General features: G+C 37.5%; 1 protein-coding gene across 5 annotated transcripts in view; it reads left to right on the top strand.

Annotated features, from left to right (window-relative positions):
• DPP6 (dipeptidyl peptidase like 6) overlaps positions 1 to 16,141 on the top strand; it is a 1,262,248-nt gene that overhangs the window by 958,098 nt on the left and 288,009 nt on the right. For 4 of the 5 annotated variants that reach the window (XM_007504650.3, XM_001364425.4, XM_007504651.3 and 1 more), the window contains exon 7: positions 10,123 to 10,204. In XM_007504650.3, the coding sequence (XP_007504712.1) occupies positions 10,123 to 10,204 (82 nt within the window). Of the gene's footprint in view, positions 1 to 10,122; positions 10,205 to 12,515; positions 14,098 to 16,141 lie in introns of those variants that run through there. The other variant, XM_056800888.1, reaches the window with a different exon arrangement.

The raw sequence follows: 16,141 nt of genomic DNA on the forward strand, positions 1-16,141 counted from the left end.
AAAGTTGAAATTTTAGTTGAATCTTAAAGGAAGCCAAGGAAACTAAGAGGTGAGACTGAGGATGGAGAGAGTTCCAAGCTTGGGGGAATAGCCCATGAAAATGCTCAGTGTCATAGTTTTAGGAAATAATGAGAAACAGCAAAGAGGTCAATATCACTGGATTTCAAAGTATGGGGGAGAGGAGGGTATCAGGTGAAGGAATATTGGAAAAGAAGGCAGGAACCAGATTATAGAGGGCTTTTTAAACCAAACAAATTTGATAATATTTGGTGTGGCAAAAAGGGATATCATAGCAGGATATAAAGAAGATGACGGATAGAAAAGTTATTATAAGGGAAGAATCAAAAGAATTTGAGTAGTGGATTAGGAGATTATGGATTCTGAGAAAGAAAAGAGTCAAAAATAAAACTGAGTTTTTAAGTCTGGAAGACTAGGGGAATGGCGGTCCTATAAACAGAAAAAAGGAAATTAGGAGAGAAATCAGGCTTTGGAAGAAAGATCAGTTTGGGTTTTATTGTTTAAAGTACTACTAGGCTATATAGATGAAGATGTCCAGAAATCAGATAGTATGTTTCACCTATTTTAATTGGAAATGTGGAGTTTTTATCCCAGGAAAATGTCTGAGTTACATATCCAAATTTGGAAGTCATATGCTTAGAGATGATATGTCACCATAGGATTAGACATGAGAAAAAAAAGTAGAAAAAGGAATAGAGCTAATGACTGAGTACTGACAGATGTCCATATTATGTGAACACAAAGAAGAAAAAGAAAAGTAAAGGGAGCCAAAGAAACAGACAGAGGGAAAGGTGGAGAACCAGGAAAGAAATTGTTTTGGGGGGCAAAGAGAGGAATTTGAAGAAAGAGGGAATGGTCAACAATATAAATTTCTACTGAGATCAATAAACTTGACTTCCTTTAAGATTCAACTAAAATTTCAAATCCAATACATTCAAGCATTGTAGATAGTTGTTTGTGGCTCAGTTGTTTTCAGGTACATACTAGTCTTCATGACAAAAGTACTGGAGTGGTTTGCCATTTCTTTCTCCAGAGCTCATTATGCAGATGAGGAAACTGAGGTAAATGGGGATAAGTGACTTGCCCAGGGACACACAGCCTTTAAGTATCAGAGGCCAGATTTTAATTCGGGTCTTCCTGACTCTGGACTGAGCACTCTGTTCACTGCAGATTGTATCAATTATTTATTTTTGCCCCTATATAGGCTTTACTAAAAACAATTTTTTTGGATCATTCAATTCACCTGCCTAATGAGAAAAAGTACTCTACCACCACCATCTCTTGTCACTCCAATCAAGAGGAAGGGTTTAGAAAGCTAAGAGGCCCCAGTAAAAGGACTGAAAAAGGAAAACTGCCTGAATGGTTGGAAAGGAAGATAACCCCTTTCTGAATTGCCTACATTAGCATCTCTCCATTTTTGAAAGAGCTCTTCTTTGTCCTTTCAAAAACTCATTATTTTTTGCTATCTCTGAGGCTTGAGATCTCACTTTACTAGTGACACATGCTAAAAGAAGGCATCGGCTCTCAGTTTGCAAGCATTTTAAGTTCACGTGCTTTCTCATGCCTCCTTGTTCTCTAATAGAGGTTTACTGAAGGTCAGGATAAGAAGGCCCTTGAAATGATCAAAAACATGTTTAATACCTTGTGATATCAGATGAAACTGGAGAAAAAGTTGGAAAATCTTTTTTTTTTCCTCCTGCTATTCTTCAGAAAATTCAGGTAATATATGAGGTATTTTGGGCAGCTAGGTGTCACAGTGGATAGAGCATTTGATCTGGGGTCAGGAAGACCAGAATTCAAATATGGTCTCAAACATTTACCAGCTGTGCAACCCTGGACTAGCCACTTAACCTCCATTTTCCTCAGTTTCCTCATTTTTTAAAATGGGGATAATAATAGCACCTCCCTGTCAGGGTTGTTGTTAGTCTCAAATGAAATATTTGTAATTAGTTTAGCACAGTGCCTAGCATATAGTAGATGCTTACTATTTGCTTCTTCTTTCCACCTAACTCACAGAGAATTTTGATTTAGGACTGTGTAGGGGTAATAATAGTATTTATATAGCACTTCAGAATTTTTTCAGCCCTTTTAATATGGATCTTATTTGATCTTCACAATCATTTATGGTAGATACTATAATTATCCTCATTTTACAAGTGAGGAAATTGAGGTTTACCCAGAGTTACAGAGCTAGTAAACAAGTGTTTGAGGCAAGATTTGAACTGAATTCTTCTGAATTCCCAATTCCAGTGTGCTCTAATAAAAGTAGCACCTGACTTGGAAATAGAGTATATGGAATCAAATCCCACCTTTAGGATGTTGTCAATGGCACTTTAAGGCAGTTCACTTCAATTTCCTTGGCCTTACTATACAATGAGGTGATGCTCCTTTTGGACCATAATCTTCTGTTGTTTGGATGTTAGAGCTATAACAGAACTCAGAGATCACCTAGTTCAACCTCAAATGTTACAGATTAGAGAATTTAACAGACAATATCAGGCAGGGTTGGGATTTGAACTAAGGCTCTTGCCTCTGGATCCAGGGCGTTCTAGTGGTATCACTAGGTCCTTTTATTCAACCCGTATGATCTTTCTTCTGCCTTACATTGGTAGTTTCTTGCACTTTAGAAACTGGATAAATTTGTTAATGGTAACTTAGTAACGGCCACATTTTACAAAGAGTATAAATCTTAAGCATGTACTTGTGTTGATCAAAATCATGGATCTCCAGGCAGCTAGCTGGCTCAGTGGCTAGAGTGCCAGGTCGTGAGTCAAGAGGACCTGGGTCCAAATTCAGCCTTAGACACTTCCTAGCTGTGTGACCCTGGGCAAGTCACTGAACCCCAGTTGCCTAGCCCTTACCATACTTCTGCCTTGGAACAAATACACAGTCTCAATTCCAAGACAGAAGGTAAGAATTGTTTCTGTTTTTAAATCAATCATTTCAGTATCCTATGTATTGTTCATGGATACATGGAATTTTGAAATAGTGTCATGTAGACATGTCAGACTTGGCTACCAGTCCTAACATGGATCAGCCCTAAGTGGGATTTAAGAGCAACTTTTATTACAACATGATGCCTAACTGATTTGTAACCTGAATTTTGGGCTTGGAGTCCAGAAGTTCTCAGTTCAAATCCTGCCTTAGATAGCTCTGTGCCCCTGGGAAAACCTCTAGGTCTGAAGTCTCAGTCTCCTCACCTGTAAAGTGAGAATAATAATAGCACCTACAGGGTTGTGAAGATCAAATAAGATCATGTATTTATTACCTGAAGGTGGTTGTGAGGATAAAAAGAAATACTCATTGTAAGGTGCTTAGCACAGCACATTGTTGTTTAGTCATTTCAGTTGTGTCTGACTCTTTGTGACCCCATTGGGGTTTTCTTGGTAGAAATACTGGAGTCCTTTACCATTTCCTTCTCCAGCTCATTTTACCTATGAGAACCTCAGGAAAACAGAAGTAAGTGACTTTCCCAGAGTCACAAAGCTAGTAAATGTCTGAGGTCAGATCTGAACTCAGGAAGATGAGAAGAAGAAAGGGGTGCTGGGCTTGGAGTCAAGAAGACCTGAGTTCAATCTGGCCTCGGACACTAGTATGACTCTGGGCAAATCACTTAACTCTGTTAGCCTCAGTTTCTTAATTTATAAATTAGAGGTTATAATAGCCCCTATTTGTAGAGTTTTGTGAGGACTAAATAAGAGAATAATTGCAAAGCAAATATAGTATATGTATATAGTATGTGCACAGTGTCTAGGAATTTAATGAATAATTGTTCATTTTCTCCCCTTCACTGGAAAAGTGACCAGGGGACCCCAAAAAGTGGAAGTGAGAAAGGGATGCATTCTAGACCATAAGGACAGAGACCAGATATGAAGTCCTATATGGAAGAAATATAAGTTGGCCAATGCAGTTGAGGGCAAGAACCCTTTTTATATCCCCAACTTTTAGCACAGTAGTTGGCACATAAAAGATACTTTAAAGGTATTTATTTCATTGACTCATTACAATACATGAAAGGAAGTAAAGGGTGACAAGCCTAGAAATGTAGAAAGAGGCCAGATTGTGAAGAGCTTTAAATACTAAACAGTAATTTTGTGTTTGATCCTGAGCCACTAGTATTTATTGAATAGCAGATTGGCATGGTCTGACCTATATTTTAAGAAATTGACCTTAGTAAGGAGAGTAGGGAAAGACTTGAGAAAGGGATTATAGGTAGAAGAAACCTTTTGAATGTTGGCATATTAGAGGTAAGGGAAGTAAACCAGAGTTAGGGAAATACCACAGATGAAAGTCAAGTTTCACAATTTTACTTTGACCTGGAACTGCTTATTCCTATTGTTTCAAAGGAAAACTGTAGGCTGACAGTATGCCATATTCTTTGTGTATTATTTGGAAGAGGAAAAAGAAACAGACAGTGCTTGAGGAACCCAAATCCTCCTTTATATCAGGAAAACAAGCTTATTATTTATAAATAAGAGAAGCAGTATAACAAATATATAGGTAGACTTAAAATGAAAAGACACAGGCTAAAATCTGACCTTTGATATCTCCTGGTTATATGTCTTCCCACAAAACATTTAATTTCCAGATATCTCTAACAACTCATTAAGACCACGTTTTTAATGATTTGCCTGTCTACTTTGGCAGAACGAGTTTTCTCATTGAAAGTTCTGAACACAGATATAGTCACAGGCCCTGACCAAAAATAAACATACAAATAAAGAGCAACCCAGAGAGTAGGATAGCATAATTACTTATCTTCATTATATAGATGAGGAAACTAAGACTTGTACAAGTAAAGGGATTTAACTTAGAAAAGATCATATGGCTAGTAAATATCAGAAGCAAGAACTTTGCATTTTTTATACTAACTCTAATTCTTTTGCTTTTTAAAACTAGAATATAATATATACATATCAGTCTAATATAATAAAACACAAAAAGGGGGCAGATAGGTAGCTCAATGGACAGAGAGCCAGGTGTGGAGACAGGTTCAAATTTTGCCTTCCTACCTTTGTGACTCTGGACAAGTCACTTAACCCCAGTTGCCTAGCCCTTACTACTCTTTTGCCTTTATTAAATTTTTATGGTTGGACTGAATATTAGATTTGGTGGTCCCAGGGATTTAATTTCTAAATCTCAAAATGAATTACTAAAGTAAATGGAATTACTGGTAGTTTATTTACAATAGAGGGAAGATCTTAAGGAAGAGAGAGAGAGAGAGAGAGAGAGAGAGAGAGAGAGAGAGAGAGAGAGAGAGAGAGAGAGAGAGAGAGAGAGAGAGAGAGAGAGAGAGAGAGAGAGAGAGAGAGAGAGAGAGAGAACTATGGCCTCCTCAGAGCCAGGTTGAAATTCTAAGTTCCAGCCAGGGGAAAAGAGTCTCAAGATGATGGGCCTTTCTCAGAGGTTCACATTTCCAGAAAGGCAAGGAAACCAAGTCAGTCTTTACACTTGCCACAGTGACTTTCTAAAAGGAAGCAGTCTGAGGCCTCCTGCATGAGCTCCTCTAGGGGTCCAGTTCTATAGCCAAATGTCTTCATTCCAAGTCTGAATGTCTGTCTTCCAGTCTCTCCTCCAAGTGAGTCTTCTTCATTCTTGATTGCTCTCGTGTGTCTCTGTTTCCTCTATTTAAAGACATTTTTCTCATGTCACCTCCCCTAAATTTTACATCTACCAATCACAGCAGACACTCCCCTCCAGGACTGCCCACTTAATGTATAAAATGGGTTTTCACACCTTTTTTTTGTTAGTTATACCTTTTGTGGTTAGTTAACACCTTTTTTGGTTAGTTCACCATTTGTAGTTAGTTAACACCATTTTATAGTTAAAATGGGTGGATCTACTTTAAATAATAGTTAACACTTTGGGGATTAAAATCTAAAAATGGACTGGGGATTACAATTTTATCTTCACTATCAAGAAAGAGCTAAGTACCTTCATTGTTATAATCAGGAGATAGCCAAATCCATTCTTCATACCTTGGACCCAATACTTAGTATCAATTCTAAGATTTTTTTCAATAATAATAGAGTTTGAGTTAGAGATAGGGTTGCACCTGGTTTTCTCCAGTGAAAGGGAAGGGAGTCAAGAGAGTGGTAATTGGTCTTATTGAAATGCTACTTTCATTGAATTTTTTCAGTTTCTTCTAAATTGTTTTTTGAAAACAAATTCAGGCCAAGCATGGAGACTCATACCTATAATCCCTGCAATTGTGGGAGACTAGGGATGATGGATATTTTAGCTTCAGAGTTCTGAAGTACAATAGGTCAAAAACTGGTTGGATATCCACACTTAATCAAGCACCATTTTAGTGAAACAATAAGTGGAGGGGCTACCAAACTTCCTGGAGAGAGGCAAACCCACCCCAGTCAAAAAAAGAATGAGTCAAAGGGTCCATGCTGTTCAGTAGTAAATAAAACTGGGCTCCTCTGTAGTCACTACACTTCCAGCCTTGGCAAGATAGACTCAGTCTATAAACAATTGTATGCACAAAGTATGCCACTCATTTATAACTTGAAAGCCCAATATGATTCATGCCTTATTTTGCTTATTACTTGAATAAGAAAAACTGTAACATATACTATTATCATTATTCTTTTCCTCTTTGTGAGTCATTTTTCATCAGGCTATCCCACCTCAAAGTCAGTAGATCACAGTCTGTTAGGGATGTGAGAAACCTAACTGTTCATTTGTGAAAATCAACTGTTCAGCCAATTACAAGCACCCAGTAAGACAAAAATAGCCACTGAGTGTAAAGCAAAGTATGAATGAAAGCCAACTGTCACTCCCAAAGATCTGAGTTAAGCAGAAATTAAATCTCTACCTTCTTTCCAAATTGGTTTCCAGGATGTGTCAATGATGCTACCAACATTTGCTCCCAGTAGAAAAACAGGATTAGCATGACCTTTGTAGCAGGCCCTATAGTTCTCTTTGTTCTAAATTAAAAACTTCCCAGGGTTGACTTTTGCTTGACTCTTTAGATCTGTGCTTTCCATTCCCTTTTTTTGAGTTGAAAGTTTGTTTTAACCCTTAAGTAATGGAGGAATCACATTAGAACTAAATAGCAGTGTGAACATGGACAAGTCCCTCTCCAGCTCTAAGCTGGAAAATAAGGGGATTTTCCTTAGGGATTTCTAGGGTCTCACCCATTTCTAGTATTCTATATACAGGATACCATATTTCAGATCTTAACAGGCTATCACGCCTTGTTTTAAACCTTGTTTTAAAAAAAGAAGGCAAAAGCACTTGGTTAGGGGTAGGGTGGTTATAGTTGAGATACGATGCTCTTGTTGGACATTATTGAACTTCATATCCTCAATTGAGAGGGGCAGCAGAGTGAAGTTGCTAGAAAGTCAACCCTGAAGCTGAGAACACTAGCATTCAACTCCTACCTCTGGCACATGCTAATTGTGTAACCTGAGAAGGTTGCTTGAACTCTCAGGGCTCTAAACAATTCTTTTACTCAAAGTTTCAGAGAAGATGCCAAATTTTCTTGGTAGAGGAAGTTCCCTCATCAAGAGTTCTCTGTAAAAGAAGAAGGAGAGTTCCCTGTGTTAAAAGAAATCATAAGTCCATTTCATACTCAACCTATTTGATTGACAATGCCCCTTTCAGCTCTGATTCTGCAGTTCTAAGATTTTACAACATGATGATTCTTTCTAGGCACAGCTTCCTCATCTGTAAACTTAAGGGCATTGTTGAGTGAGCACCTCTGAAGTTTCTTCTAGATTGATATCAGTAAATTTGATGATCTCCATTTCACAGAAGAGAAAAGCAAGTCTAAGAGAGGTTATGGTTTACTTCAAGTTGAAAACCCAGAAAGTGGCAAACCTGACACTCTATTACAGGTCTTCCAACTCCTGGTGCTATTTTCCCATGCTACAATGCCTTCACACTGTTTATAGATGTATCAAATGTGTTGGGAGGTAGAGATGAATTTATTTCAACTTCACAAAAGTAGTAAAGGTCTCCTAGAGCATGAATGAGAAAATGTTAATAGAAATTTAAATGCATGTATAACCTTGCCATATTGGAACTGCTGTTTTTGTAATCTTGGGAGGCACATTATCCACTCAGCAATACCCTTTTCAGTTAACATTTACGGGAATTTACAGTTGTTAAATTAGAGAGAGGTTAATCCCCTGTTGTTCCTGAATAACTTAGGCACCTATTTGGAAAGCACAAGCTAACAAAATGAATTTCAAAATCAAATAAGGTTACAAAATTTAAACAGCATTTCTCTCTAATCTGCTTCTCAGTCCTTTCTGCCTGATCAATTCCAAAGAAACCCAGGCCAGTCTGATTCACTGAGTGTGTTAGTGTGTTACTCAATATTTTTAGAAGCAGCACCTGACTGACATCACCAGTCTGAACATGATCTAGTCCTCTATGAAAGGGGTAGAATAATTCATTCCCCATTCCTCCTTGGTTTCCTCATCCATCAAATGGAACTAATATCTACCCCTGGTACTATATAATGACCATGTAAACCTAAGAGGAGATAGTCATTGTGGAAATCTTTAGAAAAGCTAGAGTACTCTACGAATGTCAGGTGATGATTGAATTCAAGAGACCATTGATCTAGAGCTGGCAGGAACTGTATAGATCATCTAGTCCAACCCCTTCATTTTACAGAAAAGAAAGCTGTAGTCCAAGGAGATTAGGTAAGCTGTTTGAGGTTATACACATAGATAGCGCTGGAGGTAGGGTTAGAACCCAGCTCTGCTGACAAGTTCTTTCCATTTTGTCTTTCTTTTATGATCAGGTCCAAACCATTCTTTTGCACTAATGGATATTTGGGGAGGCTCAGTCTGCATTTCTTGAAACTAAAAACTGTTTTGTGGTTATCTTTATATTCCTTGTACAGAATAGGTTCTTAATAAATGTTTGTTAAATTGCTTTGATGTACTGTCCATGCTGGTACAAGATTAGAAGTGGAAGATCATTTATTTTTACAGATGAGGAAACTAAGTAGAAAAAGGAGGCAGTGGTGGAGTAATGTCATGGAGAGCATTTTATACAGTTGTGGGAAAACTTTACTGGATTTAAAAAATCTAACCCATCATGACTGGGAAGCTAGACCTACTCTACTTTAAGACCCTTTACTAAGGACCTAGGTTGTACTTGCCAGAAAGCCAGTCAGATCAGAAGATTGCTGCAAGGATTTTTCTCACAATTATAAGTCTCAAGAAATCCATATGTCTTAATTGAAAACTGGCCCCATACCAGTCAATCATTTATGGTTTCTTTGTTCCTTTGATTTAATACAGACCCTTGGGAGGGAGGGAGACACTTTTTTTTTAAATATCAAGGACTTGTACCTGTTCACCCTCCCCTTTCCAAGTTGGGAAGCTTCTAACCTTTCTTCCAATTAGAAATCAGATTACCTAATTTTGTATCCTGTTTTATATCCTGTTAACTGTTTTCTTTTAATATGTAAAAATATGTCTCCCACCCCCACCCTGCCCTGAATTCCAGGTCCAGTGCTTAAGAAATTGATGATGTGCTCAGAAGTTCAAACCTTTAGTTTTGTCTGTTATTTCATCTTTTACCAACTACACTTCCATGTTAGGTGATGTAAACAGGTGCAACAAAGCCTCCTGTTACTCTTTGATCATGGATTTAGAACTGAAGAAAGACATAACTGGAGTCCATTATATAAGCCAAATATAAAATATTATATATTTTACCTTGTATTGTGTTTAGGAGTATTTGCTTGGAATGTCAAAAAGGGAATGGAAGTATTGTGAATTTGGGAATATTGGTGTATATATATGTATATATATATATATATGTCTATAATATATTTTAATTTCTAATCCTAACTGTTCTGGATAGTTTAAAAATTGATCAATGTGCCATTCTTGCTGCTTGCTTTTTTTCTATTTATGAATATTAACCATTTTGATTATTCAGCAACGGACTTTCAGTTTTTTGTACATTTTACACATGCAGGGAATTGTAATGGAGATTGAGTAAAATATCTTATGAACTGATTAGGCAAAATTCTTCATAATTGATGCAAAGGAGAGGAAAAGGACTGTGGGTGCTGGCTAAAGAATGAAGTCCAAGTCCCCCTGATTTTCTTCCTATGTTTCTTTTCAGAGATCCTCAAAGCTTGGATCCTCCAGAAGTCAGCAATGCAAAACTCCAGTATGCAGGGTGGGGTCCTAAAGGTCAACAGTTGGTAAGCAAGCAATTCCATTGAAATGATGACATTTTGATTTGAATTAATTTGTCTTTATATGAGAGCTGGGGAATAATTTAATTACAGATTTGGAAGCTATCTCTCTAATTTCAGGAAAAATAGCATTTTGTATTACAAATCTACCTCCTTTCACACAATCAGTTCATTAAGTCACCAACAAATAATTTTAAATCAATCTTATTTTAAGTGAAATTGACAGTGTAGAATATTGGATAGAAGGCCAGCCTCAGAGTCAAGAAGGACTCAAGTCCTTCTTCCCACACAGTTGTGTGACTATAAGCAAGTCACTTAGTCTCTCAATGCCCCCAGAAAATTCTGTACAATAACTATAGATGAATTGCTGATCTGTACTGGTGGAAAGAATTTCCATATTAAAAGTTCCTTATATAAATAAAATCACAGATCCAAATCTCTCCTACTCCCAACCTTCAAAATAAATGCACACATATCCTTGGAGATTTATAGGAATCTCAAAGGGACTCTTTATAAAATGAAACAAATAATTTTGTAATGCAAGTGATCATTCTGTGATCTTTCCTCCTTGTATGCAAAACTTCTTAAAGTAGAGCTCACTAGTCATAATATCTGCAATTCTCAGTGTTACTACTAGCTTGCTTAAATGTTGACTCTAGCAAAAGACCTATAATAAGGAAATGGAAACTTAGGGTAGGATCAGTTGGCTTAAAGGATTTTTTTTTTTTATGAGATCAGAATGAAGTGAAAGGCTGACTGTGGTGTCCAGAGTTTTTCCATGAAACCATTCCATACAGACTTCACTGAAATTGGCCTTCAGTAGAATGGGCTACTAAGGGAGATGATGGGATTTCTCCACAGATAGAGCCTGATGCAATTCTACCAAAGATAAGTGTGCTACAATAGAAAAACTGGAATTAAGAGTTAGGGGAGTTCTAGTCTATTCCAATAAACTCATGCTTGCCAGGATAGGTATGTGACTAAGTAAACCCTCATCTGTTAGACTATAATAGATCATCTCTCAGCCTAGCTACAATACATATTATCTATGGAAGTCATATCTCAAGAAATACTTCTGATTCTTCAGATTTGAGCAGATGGCAATACATTTGTAATATTCCACCATCATTCTATCCTCCTGCACCTTTAAAAGCTGATCAAATAAAGCGGAATTTTTCAAGCTTTCTGTTCCTGAAATAGCACTAAAATTGATCATTTTTGAAAGGCTTACCAATGGGAACATGTTAGATGGGCTGTCAAGTGTCTTTGGGAATTAAATTGTCTTATTTAATACTATCCTCTTTCCTTCAGTACTGGATAAAACCTATATTCAAGGGTCATTTTAGAAAAGCAGGGGATTTGTATATGCCAAGAAGCCATTTTAGCTCTTACTTCAATCTAACTACCCCACAAGCTTGGGAATAAGAGACAAGCATCTGGAAATTGTAACAGTCACATCATGTAACAGAGAAAAAGGACTGAGTGGATAGCCTAATTCTGGAGAGAGATTTAGGGAGGAAAATCTATCCATCAAAACAGTTATCCAGGGATAAAGTTGATCAGTCCTTTTCCTCCTACAAATAATTATGCTTTAGAAGAAGACTTTAATCTTTCAAGGACCTAAGGACCTAATATTCTTTAACATCCAAGGAAATTAGTATCTGAAGATGGAACTTATTGAATCCCAATATAGGAGGGAAATTTTGGGAAGGAATAGCTTTCCTAATACCCCTCAAATCAATCCTCACTCAAACCATATTTTCATCTCCCCAGGACTTAAGAAGGTGTCTGGCATACTTCGCAGTTACTGCACTTCACAGATATTTATTGAGTGACCAACATCCTCCAATGAACTTTGTCCCTATGTAGTTTGTAATCTGTAATTCCATTGCATTCTATAGTATTACTGAACTTCTTTTTGTAGGATAACAAAATATAACATAGTGAATAGACATGTTCACTTCTTTGACAGTAACAAAAGGATAAAGATAAGGCCTGGATGACTTCATTCCTATAAGGCACTCCACCTATCAACATATATCAGCATAGCAGTATATCAGCATTGATATTTTATTTATTGTATTCCCATGTCAACACAGTGCCATCTTTAGCACCACACTAACATGAACACACAAGGAGAACACCATCCCTACCTTTTAGAATCTGAAAATTTAAAGGACCAATAATGCTGAGGTTGATTGGCTTTGGGGGGGGGGGAACCCAAATGCAAAGGGAGGAGATTAAAATGGTAAAATTGTTCATTTTACTTTTTTGATAATTTTTATAATTCTGTTACTTTATTTCATTGAATTTTTAGGAATGGTACAGGAGTGGAAGGGAGTCATTTGCTGGAAAATCCATAGAAATAGGTGAAGTGAATATTGTGGAATAGAGACTACAGAACAAGAAATAAAGGCATGAAATAGCACTGAGCAGAAACACCAGCCTGATGAGGGCTTGAAGATAGCACACATAAAAGGAACTAGTTTACTTATGAGGTAATGACAACTCCCAATGTTATGTCCTACTAGTCACTACAGGACTTGGGAAGGGACAGTTTGTGCCCAGGAACTGGCAGATGTGATTAGCAAGGTCTCAGCCCAGAGTGTGAGAAAGTTAATGGTGCAGGAAAAAATAGGACCAATATCATTGACCACTACAGTCCCCAAATCAAAGCTGGAAATCCATTAGTGAATGAGTTATTGCATTCAAGAGCTACATAGGAATGAGTATGTATGAGGTCTTAGGCAGCTTTTCAAAAGCCAAGGGGAACCCCAATAGTCAGCAACAGAAAAAAAAAACCCAAAGCAACAGGAGGAAGACCTTGCCCAGAAAAAATGATGAATGGCTTCTGGCAATGGAATGACAGAGGAACAGGCTCTGTGATCTCCACATACCTTCCCACCCAGCCCCAGTTTCCCAGGTCTTTATATCCTTATGAATCAGATTGCCTTCTAGCAGATAAGGGGTTCCTAGCCATAACAATCATGGGGTAATTTCCAGGAATCAACAGTTTTGTAACAGATGAGTCTCACATTACACTCTGGGTCACCTCACCAGATTCCTATGACTAGAAAGAACTCCAAAGGACTCTGCTTGGTAATAATAGCCAGCATGCATGTTTAAAGTCACAATGTAGTAGAGACCCAGGATAGACAACCATCTATCCTCATTGCTGTGAAGCTAATCCTGAACAAAATCAGCTCCATCTGTCTTTGGACCTTTCAATTAGTCCTTTTAAGACAAAAGCTCCACTGAGCTTTTCTACTTTGCTGCCATCTCTCCTGTGTACCCATGGGCAAGTTGCTTTGACTCCCTAGACTTTACTTTCCTCAATCTATAAGAAACAAACAAACAAAAAAAAAACAGGGATGAGGTTGCAGGGTCACATCTCTCCTCTCAAGTTTACTACCTATGTCACCTTAGGCAAATCACTACATTTCCCTAGGCCTCAGTTTCCTCATCTTCTAAATGGGGGTCAGGGTAGAGGAAAGAGTCTAAAGTCCCTTCTTATTTTCAATCTCTTCTCCCCACTTCACAGGGCTATTATAAAGAAGGTTCTTTCTCTGTCTCAAAGTGCTATAGCAATTCAAGTTATTATTGTACATTGGGGGAAGGGATAGGTTTCTTTGGTGAAGTTTTTTCTGAGGTGAAGTTTTTACATCTTTAATAACTATAGTAGCTAAGAAAGACCATAGAAGATAGTGATTTCTTTGGGGGGATTTTATTGCTTTGGGCTTTTGTTGTATTGTTTTAGTTTAGAAATGAAAGCAATGCCCAAACAATGTGATATGTTTCTTTTGAGATAAAAACAAAGCTGTAAAAATAATAATAGACTTAAAGCAGTGCAGGTGGCCCACAGTGTCAAAATAGAAATTATTTTACGTGGTGTTATGATCATTTCTGTACTGAAGCATGAAATATTTGAAGGTGTAATTTTTTTTTAAACTATAAAAGATAGCAGATGTGGAGTAATTTAATTTTATTTTTTCCCAAGTGCAATCTTGCAAGAGAAATTTGGGATATCAAGTGTCCTGTTTAATATTGGATCTAGTGCTACAAAATTGATTCTTTGGGTTTCCATCAATAGGCTTAACCACTTTAAATAACCAAAGAGCGTTATAAATTTGGTGGTGAGGTGGGGAACAGATTTGAATCTATAGCTTGTGGGATAGTCAATAGGCAGACTATCTAGTCTACTAGTCTCATTTAAGGCCAGGCCTAGGCAGCATTGGGAAGTAGGTGACTTTTGTATTCTGATCCCTCCTTTCTTTATGTACTTCCTGTGCCCCTAGTATTCTGTTGGTGCCCCTGGACTGCTACCTAGAGCCTTAATTAACAATTTTCATGCCAAAGGCAAATAATATAAAATGCACCTTCCAATCCGCATTTTAAGACAAAAATCAGTTGAGGGGAAAGGCTGAGCTGAAGAGGAGGTCAGCTCAAGAATGGCTATGGGGAAGGCCAGGAAGAAGGAAAAATGCCATCTGTTAGCTTCCTATTTTTAACTAAGTATCTTTGTTAAACAAATGCTAAGCTTTCTTCTTTCTTTGCTCTTAAAGAAGTGTAAATGCTTTCCAGACTCAGTAAAGGTTGATGTCCTAGAGCCAGATCTCAGTATTCCTACCAGTTATATCTCTGAAAGTCTCTGATGCTTAGTAAACAAGCAGTCAATTATAAGATCATGGATTTATAACTGGAAGGGACCTTTCAGGAAACTCATTTTACAAGATGAAATGCGGGCTCAGAGAGGTTAAAATGACTTGGCCCATGGTACACAGCTATTAAGTTTCCAAGGCAAAATGTGAATTCAGGAAGGTGGTCAGCCATCAAGTGAGAGTTTAAACCACAACAGATGAATTACCCAGGCACCGTATCAGTAAACTAAGGATTTTCTAAGACACAGAGGAAGGTCTCTAGGTAGATTTTCTATGGAGGATTTCTAAGAAGACTTGAGCAACAAGAACCAGAGAGAGGAAGCATCAGTGAGCTATGATTTAAATTGATGAGGGATTATTCACATAAATTAGACTTACTGAGCTATTATTGAATTTGGAATGAATTAGTTAAAGGGACTGAAGATGTTTAGCCTGAACAAGAACATGCTTAAGTAGGATGACTGTCACCAAATATTTTTAATATGGAAGTGGGGTTAGTTTTTATTCTGCTTGCCTCCCCAGAGGGCAGAGGTAAAACTACTGAATGAAAGAGAAAATGAAACACACAAATTCCTAACAATTAAAGCTGCCCAGGAATGGAATATGATACTTCATGCTGATATGACTTCCTTGTTAATCAGAAATCTTCGGCACAGGCTAGATGGCTATTTCTGTCATAGCTATATTGGCGACAAAGGAACATGGCCATTAGCCTCCAAACTGTAGAAGCCGCTGACAATATTTGTACTCCTTGAGCATATATAACAGTTGAAGTTGGACCTTTTTTATCAAGATTTAAATCAAATGGGAATCAACCTGATGGCAATGCATGCCTACACCTCAAATGAAAGCCTCCCCTGCCAGTCTCCTTTTTTGTTTCCCTATTGACAGCTTTGATGGCCTCCTAGAGTTGGCTAAATATATTCTATGTCCTTTCCTTGAGGCCTTGTTTCCTAAAGTCTAAGAGCTCTCTCCAGTCAATCAATAAATTTTTATTCAGTGCCTATTATGTACCAGGCATGGCACCAAATGCTGGCTATACAAGACAGTCTGCCCACAAGGAGTTTAGAGTCTAATAAAGAGATAATGCACAAATAATTTATAAAGCAAGCCATATACAGGATAAGGTATCCCAAAAAATTTGGCTTAAAATTTTGATGTGAGGGCATATGTTATAATGCTTTCCCTGGTTATTAATGGTTTGGCTCTGTTTTGAGGGTTTGCCACAGGAGATTCAAAATCCAAGAAGGAGTGAAAATAAAGGATTTTTATCTCAGTTGTAAGA

This window comes from Monodelphis domestica, chromosome 5 (assembly GCF_027887165.1).
Source record: "Monodelphis domestica isolate mMonDom1 chromosome 5, mMonDom1.pri, whole genome shotgun sequence".
NCBI lineage: Eukaryota > Metazoa > Chordata > Mammalia > Didelphimorphia > Didelphidae > Monodelphis > Monodelphis domestica.